At 40.4% G+C, this 14,028-nt stretch overlaps 1 protein-coding gene across 1 annotated transcript in view; it reads left to right on the top strand.

Moving 5' to 3' along the window:
* zgc:171572 (protein bicaudal D homolog 2) overlaps window positions 1-4,214 on the top strand; it is a 48,817-nt gene extending 44,603 nt beyond the window's left edge. Inside the window, exon 10 of the mRNA XM_037684717.1 lies at window positions 3,827-4,214. Coding sequence (XP_037540645.1) covers window positions 3,827-4,172 — 346 coding nt within the window. The 3' untranslated portion in view covers window positions 4,173-4,214. The remainder of the gene's footprint in view (window positions 1-3,826) is intronic.
* Window positions 4,215-14,028: the final 9,814 nt, after the last annotated feature.

The raw sequence follows: 14,028 nt of genomic DNA, 5'->3' as shown, positions 1-14,028 counted from the left end.
GGACATTTTGGGGATGAGACGTGCTGCCCAGAGACGCCACGTGATGTGCAGTGAAAGTCGCAGGGCATGCAAATTATGCAATTAAACTGTGACTTATGGGCCAAAAAATATGTTCCTTAACTTTTGGAGTCAAACCAGTTCAAGTTAGTCGTCGGTCAATTTACTTTTTCAAAAAACAAAGATAGGTTTAATTCAGTCAGTTTTACAGATGTTGTGCTAATATTTGGTGTGATAGTAGCTGAGCATCACCCCATCATTCCTCCACGTGCAAAGTCTATTTCCACACATGAGTCTTGTTCCTGAGCCCCCTGCCTCACTTGTCCACCACTATTGTAGAGTTACATTCAGTCTGTTTATGGATTCGTGTATTGGTATGTAAATTCAGTCCTATAAGGCCCAGAGTTGGGTCAGGGGCCTTTTTGAAAAGCGGAGGGGACTTGCCCGAGTGAAGTTTCCCACACTGCCCCCCCTCCATCCCACTCCTTTGTTTGCCTTCGTTCTTCCGTCCTTCCTCCAAAGCGAGCGCACGGTTCTTCAGTCGTCAGGAGGAGCTCCTCTGCAGGATCTGAGTTTCCCAGAGTAATCACCTCTGATGGTGTGTAAAGATGGAGATGGGAGAAGCTCTCGCACCATGGACCTCCGTGAAGGGGGAAGAGAGCAGTGAAGTGCAAAGGATGTTGAGTTTTCATTTGATCTTACTTTACTCACTTCTTCTTGAATTTGGTACTGTGAGAATCTGATGAAAGACACATAGGCTTAAATGGTTTTCTGTGTGTGTGTGTCGTCTTTGTTTCTGTCTGTGTGTGTGCAGTCGGTGGAGTCATGTTCACAGTAAACCAGCCTCGAACATTCCTGAGACGTGCCTTGGCATGCCTTATTCTCCCACAGATTAAGAGTCAAATCATTATCTGATCTTGTTCTTCTCCAAACTGCACTTTGTAACTTACAGTATTTGTTTGACCCACTTTTCTATTTTCTTTATTTTTTTCTATTTTCTTACCTATTCTATCCTAATTTTTCTCTGTGTGTTCCCACTTGGACAGCCAAGATCACAGCTGATGATGGTTCAGTGTGCTGTGAGGGCATTATTTCTCATAAATAATCTGTATATAAATTATTTAACTGGCACAGGATCATAAAGAATGCACATAATGCAGTTTTTGTTTGTCAAAGTTGGCCAGTATTCATCCTCAGCAGACCAGCAGCCACCTCCTGCTTCTCTTCCTTTATTGTGCCGTAGCGCTTGATCAGCAGCCCCCCACCCCACCCCACCCACCCACCCCAAATTTAAAGCCCCGTCTTTTTTTTCCCGGGAAAATCACACGGCCTCCCACCAAAGACGGACTGAACTGTCTGAAGAGACATCAGCACCCCACACCCGCCCAGCGAGCGTTGTTCCCCACACAGGGTTTAATGAAGTAGCACTGATCCCCTTTGTATGGATGTGTGTGTGTGGGAGTGTGTGTGTGTGTGTCCCAGTGACTGAAGCAGCACACACAAGAAGGGTAGGACATGGTTAGTGTGGTGGTCTGGCTGGGGCAGAGTTCACATGGACAGCAACCACGTGCAGCTCAGCACAAAACAAAAACATCTGTTTTCCCAGTGACCGCCCTCGTCAACAAGGTTTTTCCCAAACCAAATATTTTACAGAGATTTTGAGTGGTCTAACTTGTTTTTTTATACTTTTAGTTTATACTTTAAACAGCTTTTTTAAAAAGTATCCTTGTCCTGATGCAATAAAAATGTAGAAAAGCAGGAAAAATTTGTCTTGAAATGTGAAACACAAGTCTGAAATGTGCTAAAAGAATGTCATCCTGGTACGTTTTTTAAATGCAGACATTAATGAATTTACTTATAATTAATATTTTATTTATAAGTGGGGGTTTTTTTCAAGCAGTTGCTAATTACTGACAAAAAAGAACCAAATCATGCACTATTGCATGTGCAGACATTTAAAAAAATTTTACCAAGTGATAAATCAGGTTTCCGCAATTATTTTCTGAGCCTAAATCAATTTGTGGAATAAAACTTGAGTTTTCTGTTCCCAAATAAAATAAAGGATTTTAATGCCAGTTAAATAAAATGAAGACGGGTGATATTTGTCAGCTAAATTAAATCAGAATCTGTTCAGTTTGGGATTAAAAAGGTCAAGATGAACCTCTCCCTTCAAGGAGACCGCTGTGAATCCCTCGTGTTGTGTCAGCCACACAGAAAGAACGGATGTCAGAGAATGGATGAAACGAGCAGAATGATAAAAACAACAGCAAGAAAATGATTTAGAGGCTTTAGAGGAGCGATAAAGCCCAGAAGAGAGGATGAAAATGAAACAAAATTGCTGCAACATCAGTTTAGATAGAAAGCACCTCATAATCCTGACAGGTGACCCAGACCTGCCTGTCGGTTGGTGATGCTGCACAAAGACTCCATTATTTTGAGCTTTTTGGCACAAAGATGGAGAGAACTGAGGCTGTTTCACTCAAACCAGAGAACTGGAGATCAGATGTGAAGATGCTTGAAAAAAAAAAACCCATTATATTCTTCCATGTTTATTTCACTCCTCGTCTACTCAGCCTGTTCCTCAGGCGACACAAAATGACCACTGGGTTAAGTTATTAAAAAAAAATAGCAAGGATGTAGTGTTCAGATTGCAGAATAATAATCTTTTTGATTATAATATGTGTACTTTTCACTAAAAATAATAATTTTTAAACACCCTGGTTGATGCAATTTGGTGGAGAGAGCTGAAATGTCTGATGGAGTCAGAGGTTAATATTGCAGGAGCTCGTTCAGTGTCCAGGCCTGTGCTCGGTGGCTCAGCGGCTCCACCTGGTGGTGACAAAAACAACTACAGCCAAGTGAAAGATCCAAATCAAAGGGCTTCAGCTTCTGGTTTAGTTTTTAATCATTTAGCATTGCTGAGAGCGTCTCATACATACGGTCCTACTAAGCATGCGAGGTTGCAGCGATGTGAACGGTAATGTTTTTGTACGTGTGTCTGCCCGTTACCAAAATATCTCAAACCACTGGACTGATTTAAACGAAACTGTCAGAGTCGTCATTGGATGTACATTTACCACCGATGAACGCAGGAGTCGGCTTGATTCAAGATGGCCACCACAGCCAACCGACCTTCAAAAAATACTTATAGCTATATTTTGACAATTTTACTGACGCATCTACAATTTGGTGTGGTAGTAGTTGAGAGAATACACTTTCTAACACTAGAAGATTGAAAAGGATCTTTGTTTAAAATTGTTCCAAAAACTATTTGGAGTCAACTCTGTCTTTTAGCAAAATATCTCATGAATAACAGGACTGATTTTACTGAAACCTTCAGGACATGATCATTAGATCTACTGTAAATCAACAAATAATTAATTGTTTAAGCCGATCAAACTCAACTTGGCCAACACAGCTAACTGACCTTATTAAACTAAAAAAAAAAAGCCCTTAACTCAGTCAGTTTTACTAATAATGAGCTAAATATTGGTGTGGTAGTTGCTAATATTCACTGAATGTGACATCTTTAAATAATGCATGAGATTATGAACAGCAATATTTCCAAAGAGTGACCACAATAGCTGCAACTTTGTCATTTTGCAGCGTAGATGATTTCAGTTTACATCTCTGACATGAACAACGGTGGCTGATATGCATTACTTTAAGGAATGCAAGGCTTTTAATTAATGAAATAAATAATAAAGATGTAAATCTTTTTGTTTTGGAAGCCAGTGCTGTTGCAGTATTACCTGAGAAAACCTCTGTTCCACTTCAGAGTGAGCGTTTGTCTCCGACTTCACAGTTTTCCTCTGGTTTTCTCTTGCAGTTGCGATGAATACGTCACCCAGCTGGAGGCCATGCAGAGGCAGCTGGCTGCAGCCGAGGATGAAAAGAAGACCTTGAACTCTCTGCTGCGGATGGCCATCCAGCAGAAGCTGGCCCTGACGCAGCGTCTGGAAGACCTGGAGTTCGACCACGAGCAGACCCGCCGAGGAGGCGGCGCAGGCCGCGCCAAGGTGCGCAACAGGCCCGTCGGCAACAAACCCCACGTAAGTCAGAGTCTCACGTGCTCCAGCTCCAGCCGGCCGGAGCCCAACAACGCTCTGCCCAACGGCATTCTGGGAGGCCCCGTCGTCTTCTGCAGCGAGAAGTACAAGATCTACTGCGACTGAGAGGCGGCTGAAACGCCTGCATGGACTGCTGTGTACAGAGGGGATGGGGGGTGTCACACCCTCCCTGCCCTTAGTGTTAAAGAGCCCCACTCGCTCGCTTCGCTCCCTGGCCAGCCCACGCTCCTTTAGGGACCGCTGTGTTAACCGGCTGCTCGTTCGTGTTGTTGTTGACGCTTAGGGGAATGCCGATGTGTGTACAGTGTGCACTAGACGTTTGGACTGCAGTAGACATATTTGGCATGTGGGGTTAAGGGCCTCGGTTATGTTGGGGGTTGTGGATATTATGGGGTGTCTATTCTTTCCACTGTCACGGTGCTGTACATTTGATGTTAAAGGTGTCTGTTCGTCCTGGCCTCCCGGTGGCTTGCCTGGTAACATAAACACATTGTGTGGGGTGGAGGCTCGTAAAGATGATGTCACTCTTTCGGTCTTGAGACTGAATGACATCCTCGCTTCTTTTAGGCATGTCTGTTGGCATTGGTGCTCCTTTGCTGAGGGGGGGGGGGGATAACCCCCAACTCCCTTCTTTCTCTCCGTCTTGGCCAGGACTGACCCGTGTCCGGCTGACCTCTTAATCAAGGGACTCTTCAGTGTTTACAAGAAACATAAACTAAAATATGCAAGCTCCTCCTGCTTCATCGCTAGGGGAGCAAAATATAAATCTATATAAATTTTAACAAGGGCGGGTCAGTGGTTTTATAACGACATATTATGGGCATAAAAGGAGCACCTGTGACCGCAGGTGTTTATTTCAGGATCATTTTAAAGCTGTGATGCTAGCACACCAATACAATAGGGTAAATAGAATTGCATGGCTTTGCAGCTTATGAGCTTTTTACCTATTTTTCCCTCCTGTTGTCAGGCGTGTGCTACAAGATGAACTCGTGTGCTGCGGGTTCTACGTTGTGAGTATAAATAAGGGTGAATTGGGGTAAGGACAAATCGAAGAGGGCTACGCATTCCATTCGGCCCGGTGCGTTGCGACAGGTCTGTTCAGAGCCATGCTTAAAGAAAGAGAACGTTTCGACAAATCCATGTTCACGTCCAAATTAAGTGCACTTCAGCTCAGGTGCCTCAGGTTCCTCGTCTTTCTTCTGAAATGGTAAAACACGATGACTGTGAACAGAGATACAATATAGTTTTGTTTGTCCGAATGACTATTTTTTAACTGCGAAGCGAAATCTACAAGAGCACAAATAAAAAAAACGAATAATTAAAAAAAAAAGATCTGGATAATGGACCTGCGAACAAAAATTAAACCGCTCGGCGGAAGTGCCTGTCGAACACAAACACCTGACGTGTTTCTGTGCCGATGTAAAGCCCTGTTCTTGTCTCGCTGTCTCCCTCTGTGGTTTTGTTGGGACACTGCTCAGAGCTGTCAAATCATCGGTTATGCAGCTAAAGACGAACTCTAACGTGCGTCTTATAACGTCAACCATCTCCTGAAGACCGTCAGCAGCTTGCTCCCCCCTGCATCACCCTTAGATCACAGAGTTGTGGGGCAAAGTTCCCCCTGAATATTTCTGTCAGGTAACGTCCTCGCATTCTCGATGTGTGTATCTCTGTGTTGAAGTGAATGGGCCACACGTTTGTGTGTGCGTGCTACATTTTTACCCATTGCAGATGGACGGCCTGTCATTTCTCCTTGTTGTTCGGAGTGTGAGGACAACAATGTACTGTTTTAGTATTAACAATAGCTTTAAACCATTGCAAGCTAGTATTAAGCAAACTATAAAGTGGGGCTCGTGTGTTTTAATACATCCATGTACTGCTTGTGGATCATGAACACGTTAGCTTTACGACGCTAAAAGCAGGGTTGATGTAAGTAAATCCTGCAAGACGTTCTTTTAATCAGCGTTTTCTAACACGATAAAGCTATATATCTATATTCCTAAATGTGTTCCATTCAGGTCGCGATCTTGCAGGATCCTAATATCAGCGTTCGTTCCGTTTGAGCGCGTTTAGGCGTTTCAAAACGGAACGCTGTCGGCGGTCAACCCTGCTTCAGTGTGCATCCATAAGCCGCAGCACAAACAGCATGAAGTCGAGGTTGTTGTGCACATCAGAGAGAAAACATGAGAACAAATCAGCCTCGTTTAGAGGTCAGTCGCTCCCATGTTTGATTTTTACTCAACATACGAGTACATGTTCTGTCAGTTTGTGCTGATTAGAGAGAAGAAGGTGTGCGGAGTAGAGGGAGGCCTACTCGTGTTCTTAAACCAGCTTTGGAGAGAGAGGAGGTCAGACAAAAAAACAGATGTTTGTCTGAGAGATGCTGTGGAAAAATACGTCCAGGATTAAACTGGTGATGCTCGGAGAAAACCAGTAAGAGGTTTGGGACCTTGATTCAAATGATGTGAGCGCGCTCCCTTTGTACAGGCTCCGTGGCTTCACCGAGCAGTAAATAGGTCTCAGGATGTGATCGTGTCTAGACTCTCCTGTCCTTAGATAGATGGATTCTAACGTAGCTCCATGTAGTTTCAAATCGACGTCTGGCCTGTCTGGTGTCAGACGAACAGCTCCTCCTACCTCTGCCTGCAGGCTCACCCCTCTTCGCCTCTCACGTTTCACACCATGCACAGTTTCTGCTTCGTCCTCAGCCTGCACGTCGAAATCAACTCGGTTTTTCATTAACCTGCATGGTGGATGAGAGAGCCTCGTCTCCTTTGAGCTGGGCGTTATTGTTGTTTAGTCAAAATAAAAGTTCGTGGTGCTTGTGAGCGGACGTGCGTTCAGAAACGCGTCGACGTTGTTGCTCCTTTGACCAACTCCCGACTTGTGTGGCCTCAGACTACCATCCAAAAACAAAAAACAAATTCTGATTGTTTCTGCTTCTCCATTTTGCAGAATGTACAGTATTTCTGTACACGTACGTGTGTCACTCTGGCCTCACAGTGGAAGCACGTTTCTCACAAGTTCAGTGAACAGTTTTTGAAGCGGAGATTGTGATTGGCTAATCTACCCATCCAGTGAGAAGCCAGGGGAGATGTGGTGATTTCTCAGTGTCATTTTTTAATTTTTTTTTATTATAACTTTTAGTTTGTTTGTTTTAACCTGTGCACTTTCATTATATAGGATTATAAAATGCTATTATTATTATTAATCTAATAGGAAAGCATGGTAGTACTATGGTTTGTGAGTTATCCAGTTTATATAGATTATAAACTAATCCGTCCATTTGAATTACCGTATTTTCCGGCGTATAAGTCACAGGGTTTTTTGTATCGATTTGTCAGTCCTGCGACTTATATACATTTTTTTTAATATATTCATGACGCTATTTTTGACTGACACTTTAAATTTCTAAGAACTGAAACAGCGAGTCCTCCCGTGCACGCTCGCTTCACTCAGCTGGTGCAGGTGGAGGAACGCTGGAGAACTAGCAGCTCTGGCCGCGATCGATGGATGGATGGATGGATGGATGGATGGATGGATGGATGGATGGATGGATGGATGGATGGATGGAAATGAAGCTATTTTGACCATTAAATAAACTCATAATAAATGCAACTTATATATGTTTTTTTCCTCTTCATGATGCTTTTTTTGACAGATGCAATTTATATTCTGGAGCGACTTATATGCCTGAAAATACGGTAAATGAAAAAAAAAGTACCATTTGCTTAATAAAAAGCTCTACAAACCATCCTTGTACTATTAGAGGGCTGTCCTCAAGATTTTATCCATCAGATAACCATTTTAAAAACTTGTTTTTGTTACATTTTACATGTTATATTGTTGGTTTTCTGTTCTACTGCCATGGTCTGTGTGAGAGAGAGAAAAAAAACAATCCAGGGTGATTAAATTCTGGGTTTTTTTCATGTATTTATTATTCCTAGGAATAGTTCAAAATTACAAAATGAAACTTGACAACGCTCTGATTCATGTGGGTAAGCTGCGTTTGGAGGAAGAGACAGAAAAAACCCGAAGCGTCGGAGCGATTCTGTGCTCTTTCTCCAAGCTCTTCTTACCGAGAGCGTTCCACCGAAACGCGATCGCTGGCCTCCAGAATTCTCTGCAAAGGGCGACAATTAAATTCCAAATTGGAATTGTTTCATTCTCTCTTATCGTGCCAAATCTTGGTGCACCGTTTAGGTCGAAAAAAAAAAAAGAATCAAGAATCGGGGGAGAGAGCGTCACTGAGGAAGGCGCAGCTCTGCGAGCGCCCGTCTGGGTTTTGTTACGTTTTGGTTCGTTCACGTCTTCTTTTCCGACCGCTAGTGCCTTTCATTGTTTCAAGGGAGAATCTTAGATCAGTGTTTTTATGTTTTTCTTTTTATAGCTGAGGACTTTGGATTTTAAACTAAACTGTGAGCAGCAATAAAAAGCAAAAAGGGTGTTTTTGTTTCCCCCTTATCTGCACGAGCGAGATGATAGTTTTGAAATGAGCTCAAACCGTGAAATTGTATTGAATTCTGCACGTCAGCGATCCGATGAATAAATTCAGGGGTATTAACAACAGGTTGTTTTTTTTTATTTATCAAACTTTGGGAGCCAGAGGAGTTTCTTTGGCCTCCTGTTATTGAACAAAATGCTCCTGGCACCTGTTCGGAGTAAATCAGTGTACTATTGGAAACATCTCTAGCTGTGTTTGGTGAAGGTAACGTGACATCAATAGTATTGTTGGGGAAAAATAAAAAGTGCAGCGAGCACATTTTATCTTTCTTTCTGTTCAATTAAAGTTTTTGTTGTTGTTTTTTTTTTTTATTATTATTCTTATTATCATTGTTTTTTTACATTGTTATTGTACCTGTATGTTTTCAGTAAACAGAAAACAGATTTAGCATCAACAAACTTGAATAGTGCCATTTATAGCCAATGCTCGTTTGTTGAGGCGTTAAAGTTACCAATATGGAAGAAAGCTACAAAATCAAAGTGCAATTCTGATGCTGTTTTACTTTTTATTTTTTTTAATTAAGTCGAGGTTTTCTGTTTGCTGGAAGCTATAGCATTGTGATAATAAAAAAAAAAAAGCTAGCTGTGCAAACTATTGTCATATTTCAGTATTGATCCATAATAAGAGTTTGATATCTTTATATGAAATTACGACTTCACTCGTACGTTGGTATTTATTTGAACTTGTCATGCAGTACTGTAATCTCAATAATGTGCATTATGATTAGTGGTATATTGATTACAACTACATGTCATATGCATGTTTCTCAGTCATGGGATCTTTACACAGAGGTGAAAACAAACATGGCGACTTTTGTCAGGAGGTTTGGAAAAATTTCAATAAAACTAAATAAGACGTTTGATGTACTACTGCTGAACTAATCCTATGGAAGTGTTTGTTTTCTAGCTGGGAGGGGGTGCGGCTGTGTAAGGGTAGTCATACTGAATAAAGGTAATAAATGTGACTCGAGTTTCAGCGTCTTTTCTTTACGGCTCGGCAGGATCAGACGAGCTGTTAATAAGAGTGTGTGTCTGTGTGTGTGTTTTGGAGTGATCCCAGATGAAAATCAAGGGAAGAAGGGGATTCCCTGCTGCCCAAGTGGCTCCAGGACGTGATCACATTTCACACTATGAACAAAAACACCCCAACCTTGATCCCGCCGCTTTATTTTTCTGCTTTTCTTCTCCGTTTCCTCCGACTCCCCTCCTTCTGGAGATATGTGCACACTGATCAGACCAAGTTGGGCTTTTACCTTTGAAACACCCAGACAGTCGCTTGCACTCCCCAGAAGCCTGTTTTCCAACCAAATAACTTTGCAGAGATCTTTTTTTTTTTTTTCCTTCAGAAACGTCAAGGGGATTCAAAAGAAACAATTTTAACATTTTTCTCACATGCAAAAAATACTATATGTACATAGACCAAAGTTCATGCTCAATAATCCAGGTATAAAATCCAACAATGTTCAGTCAGGTTATCTAGACGGTTTCTTTTTTTTCTGAGACATCATTATAAGTACATACACTATTATTTTGTGTTTCATCTGATCTTTTCTGGGGTTTTCCTTAAAAGCTGATAGTTTAAAATCCTTGTGGTTTTTCTTTCATCTGCTTCTTTCTGCAGGAAGATGTGGCAGTTTTACAGCAGATGCTCTTCTGACTCAACCTGGGCTTGAACCTCACTGTACAAATAAACACAAGTAAAAGTACAAATAAACACAAAAATGTACTCTAGTAAAAGTAGAAGTACGTACCACATTAACGTTTTTACTTAAGTAAAATTAAATTAGTACTTGCGTTTAAAAATACTTTTTTCATTCAACCTTTATTTCTACAGGTTAATCCCATTGAGCCTCATGGACTCATTTACAAGAGAGACCTGATTTTAACAAAGAGTGATGACAACAATGGACAACAAAGACAATCATAAAAGATGCATACAAATTTATTTTATTTATTTTTAACAAATGAAAATAAAATGGTAAATGGTAAAGATAATTAAAAGGAAAAATAGCGAGAGAAAAAAACGCCAGCTAGATTATAAAGCGGTGTAGAAAACTAAAAACAGGAACATGTCTGCATTGGTTTTTGCCCTGAACTTAGCAGATGTTTAAAGACACTTAGAGAGGTCAAGGTCGAGAGCTGCAAATGTTTTTGTAAGATATTCCAGGAAACAGGAGCGGAGTAGGAGAAGACCCTTTTACCAAGTTCAGTCCTCACTGAGGGAACACTGCAGGTAATAATGTCCTGAGAGCGCACGCCGTAGCTGCACTCACGCAGAGACATGTAGGAGGAGATGTATGAAGGCAGCAGACCAAGAAGTGATTTAAAGATGAAAATGTACCAGTGAGAGAGTCTACGTGAAGTTAATGATGTCCAGTTAACCAGTGAATACAGGGTGCAGTGGTGGGTACGATAATCACAGCCAGTTATGAATCTTAGTGCACCGTGATAGACAGCATCCAACATCTGCAGGGTTCTTGTAGGAGCGTTCATGTAAATAATGTCACCATAGTCAATGGAGGGAAGGAAAGTCACAGATACAAGATGTTTCCTAGCGTTCAGAGTTAGACAGGATCTGTTTCTGAAAAAGAAACCCAGTTTAACGTTTAGCTTCCTTGCTAGGTTTTCCACGTGGAGCTTAAGAGAGATGCGAGTTGACCCAGATACCCAAATATTTATAGGAATCAACAAACTCAATAGGGACACCATTTAAGGATAAAATCAGAGGAAGAACTGATGGGACCAACTTCCTGTTTGAAAAAAGCATCCCTTTGGTTTTATCAGCATTTAAGACAAGTTTGAGGTGGAACAAATCTGACTGGGTGATGTCAAAGTCGAATTGCAAAAGCTGGAAAGTCTTAGCAACAGTTTTAGCTCGACAATAAACAACTGTGTCATCAGCATAGAAATGTATGGATGCATCAGGGATGCTCTGACCTACATTACCTTTATAGATTGTAAAGAGGGTGGGTCCTAAAATGGTAAATGGTAAATGGACTGTATAACACCTTTCTAAGACTGAGCCTTGTGGAACACCATTGTTAACTGTTAAATAACTGGAGGAAGTTTATGACACAAGATGTTCTGATCCACAGTGTCAAAAGCTTTAGACAGGTCTAAGAAAAGTGCAGCACAATAATCCTTAGCATCCAGTGATTCAACAACATCATTAAGAACCTTCGGTGAAGCAGTGGTTGTGCTGTGTTGTTTCCTGAAACCAGATTGATGTGGAGGTAAGATGTTAAATGAGTCCAGGTAATTTTTGATTTGAGAGTTTATCAGTTTTTCTAAAAAGTACCAGTAAAAGTTTTCTTTTAATGTAAAGTAAACTTTTACTTTTAAAGTAAAACGTTCTTTTCTTTTCTGTAAAAGTACTTGCTGAATGAACAATGTATTAATACAATGGCCTACAATATCATTAAGTGTGCCTACGTATGTGCATGTTCTACATTAATAGTGTTGTTCCATTTTAATGAACGATGCTGCAGATAATACTTTGTACATGTTTTTATTGTGTTTACTGTGACACAGTTCACTCTTGGACTTGTGATTCTGTGCGTCAGAATTTCAGGGATGACCTGCAGAGTTAAATGACTTTAAACAAAATAGTAAGAAAGATGAATGATTGAAAGTTTTTATTTAACACAAATCAAAACCAACGTGTCATTTTAACTGCAGTAAACACATTTAAGTAAAAGTTGTCTGATGAAAAAAGGAGTGTTAGACCTAACGAAGGAATATCTGATCATTTCAACTCCAGTTAAAATCCTGTCTATTCAACCTTGTAATGGGTCACTAGAACAATATTTTAACTTCCTGACACCATTTTTAAAACTTGGACCTGAGTGTCGAGACATTTGGAGACATCTCTTGTCTCCTAACATCATGAACTGACACATTTTAATATTGCAGCAAGAATTTCTTGTTCAAGTTCAGAAGAAGTTGATTTTCAAAGTTTTTTGAGTCCAGTCTGGTTGTTTTGGGAGAGAATCTGTCCTGTTGTACTGAGCAGTCTTTCAATAGTCTTTCAATAGTCTTTCAATATTATTTCAATCAATAAGGCCATAAGTGGTGTGTATCTTCTGGCTGACTCTCTGTGGTGGAATCCATTTTGGGTGTGTTAGTTGGGCCAATGATGTATTTACTGGTACTAGAATATACGTCATTGGCCCAACTCTTCTTGAAGGCGGGGCCTAACGTTACCTGCCCACTTTGCAGTGATTCAATGGACCAACTCCCCTCTCACCATTCATTACTTTCAAACTAACAAATCAAAAAACTGCAACGTAAATGTAACTTGTGACACATTATAGAAATGTAGAGTAGAAGAAAGTACAGATACTTGATGTAAAATCTAGTGGAGTAAAATTAGAAAGTACCCACATTTAACTCTATTTAAGTAAAGTACAGATACATGAAAAATGTACTTAAGTACAGTAACAAAGTAGTTGTACTTGGTTACATCCCATCACTGGAATTACAAGATTATTGCACTGACCACCGAGCTACCGCACATCTAGTCCTTGTTCTGTCGATATTTATCACACGTCACTGAATACAGAGTTTTTGCTTTTGGTCGTGTTGGTGGATGTTTGTGATGTAAGCAAAATGTCACATGAATCACTGGGTGGGTTTTAATGAAACTTTCAGGAAGTAATCATTAGACATATCAGGTTATTTATGAGGTTTGACCAAAGTGACTTCAGCAGCATCCATTTTCAGCACAAGATGATTTATGTTTAAAACACCAGCATGAAAAGCTGCGGGCGTTATTTACATACATTTACTTTTGAAATAAGCTACTATGAACTTTGCACCTACTCGTAATGGTACTCTGATATGAAAAGCTAAGTTTAAGGGTATTTCATTTTAGACAGTGATGGTGAAGTGAACAATACAACTTGAGAGCTCACCAGGAATTACTCTCAGCTGCTACGTGGTAGTAGCTGAGAGTAATGCAGTACCTTAAAGTTAGCAGAGTTAGTCATTTTGTACTAAGTTCACTTTGTGTGGCGACCATCTTGAATGAGGTTGACTTCAAAGGTTAATCAGCTTTAGATGTACATTAACAATTTCTTTTTGATACTTTCATTAAGTCCATCAGCTGGTTCATGAGATATTTTGCTAACACAACAAAACACTTCCATCAATCTGTGTACTTGGAACAGCAGAAGCTAAAATAAAAAACATTACTTCATAGAGCCTAAAATGGTTTAAGCTATAAAAATATTAAAAAAAAACAATAGAAATACACTAAACTTTATTGTTTATATTTGATTCATTGCTTATGTGCTTGAAACCAATTAAAGTGTTTGTGTAACAACAATAAGAAAACTTTGTACGAGTAAACAATATTTAAGCTAAAAGTAACATCCACAGCTGCTAATCTGCTCATGGTCTGAAATCAATGATACCACACACACACACACACACACACACACACACACACACACACACACAC

The sequence above is a fragment of the Nematolebias whitei genome, chromosome 11 (genome assembly GCF_014905685.2).
Source record: "Nematolebias whitei isolate Nwh7 chromosome 11, NemWhi1, whole genome shotgun sequence".
In the NCBI taxonomy this organism is placed as follows: Eukaryota; Metazoa; Chordata; class Actinopteri; order Cyprinodontiformes; family Rivulidae; genus Nematolebias; species Nematolebias whitei.
The sequence above is the reverse complement of the archived record's forward strand: the minus strand, read 5'-3'. Positions and strand labels throughout refer to the sequence as shown.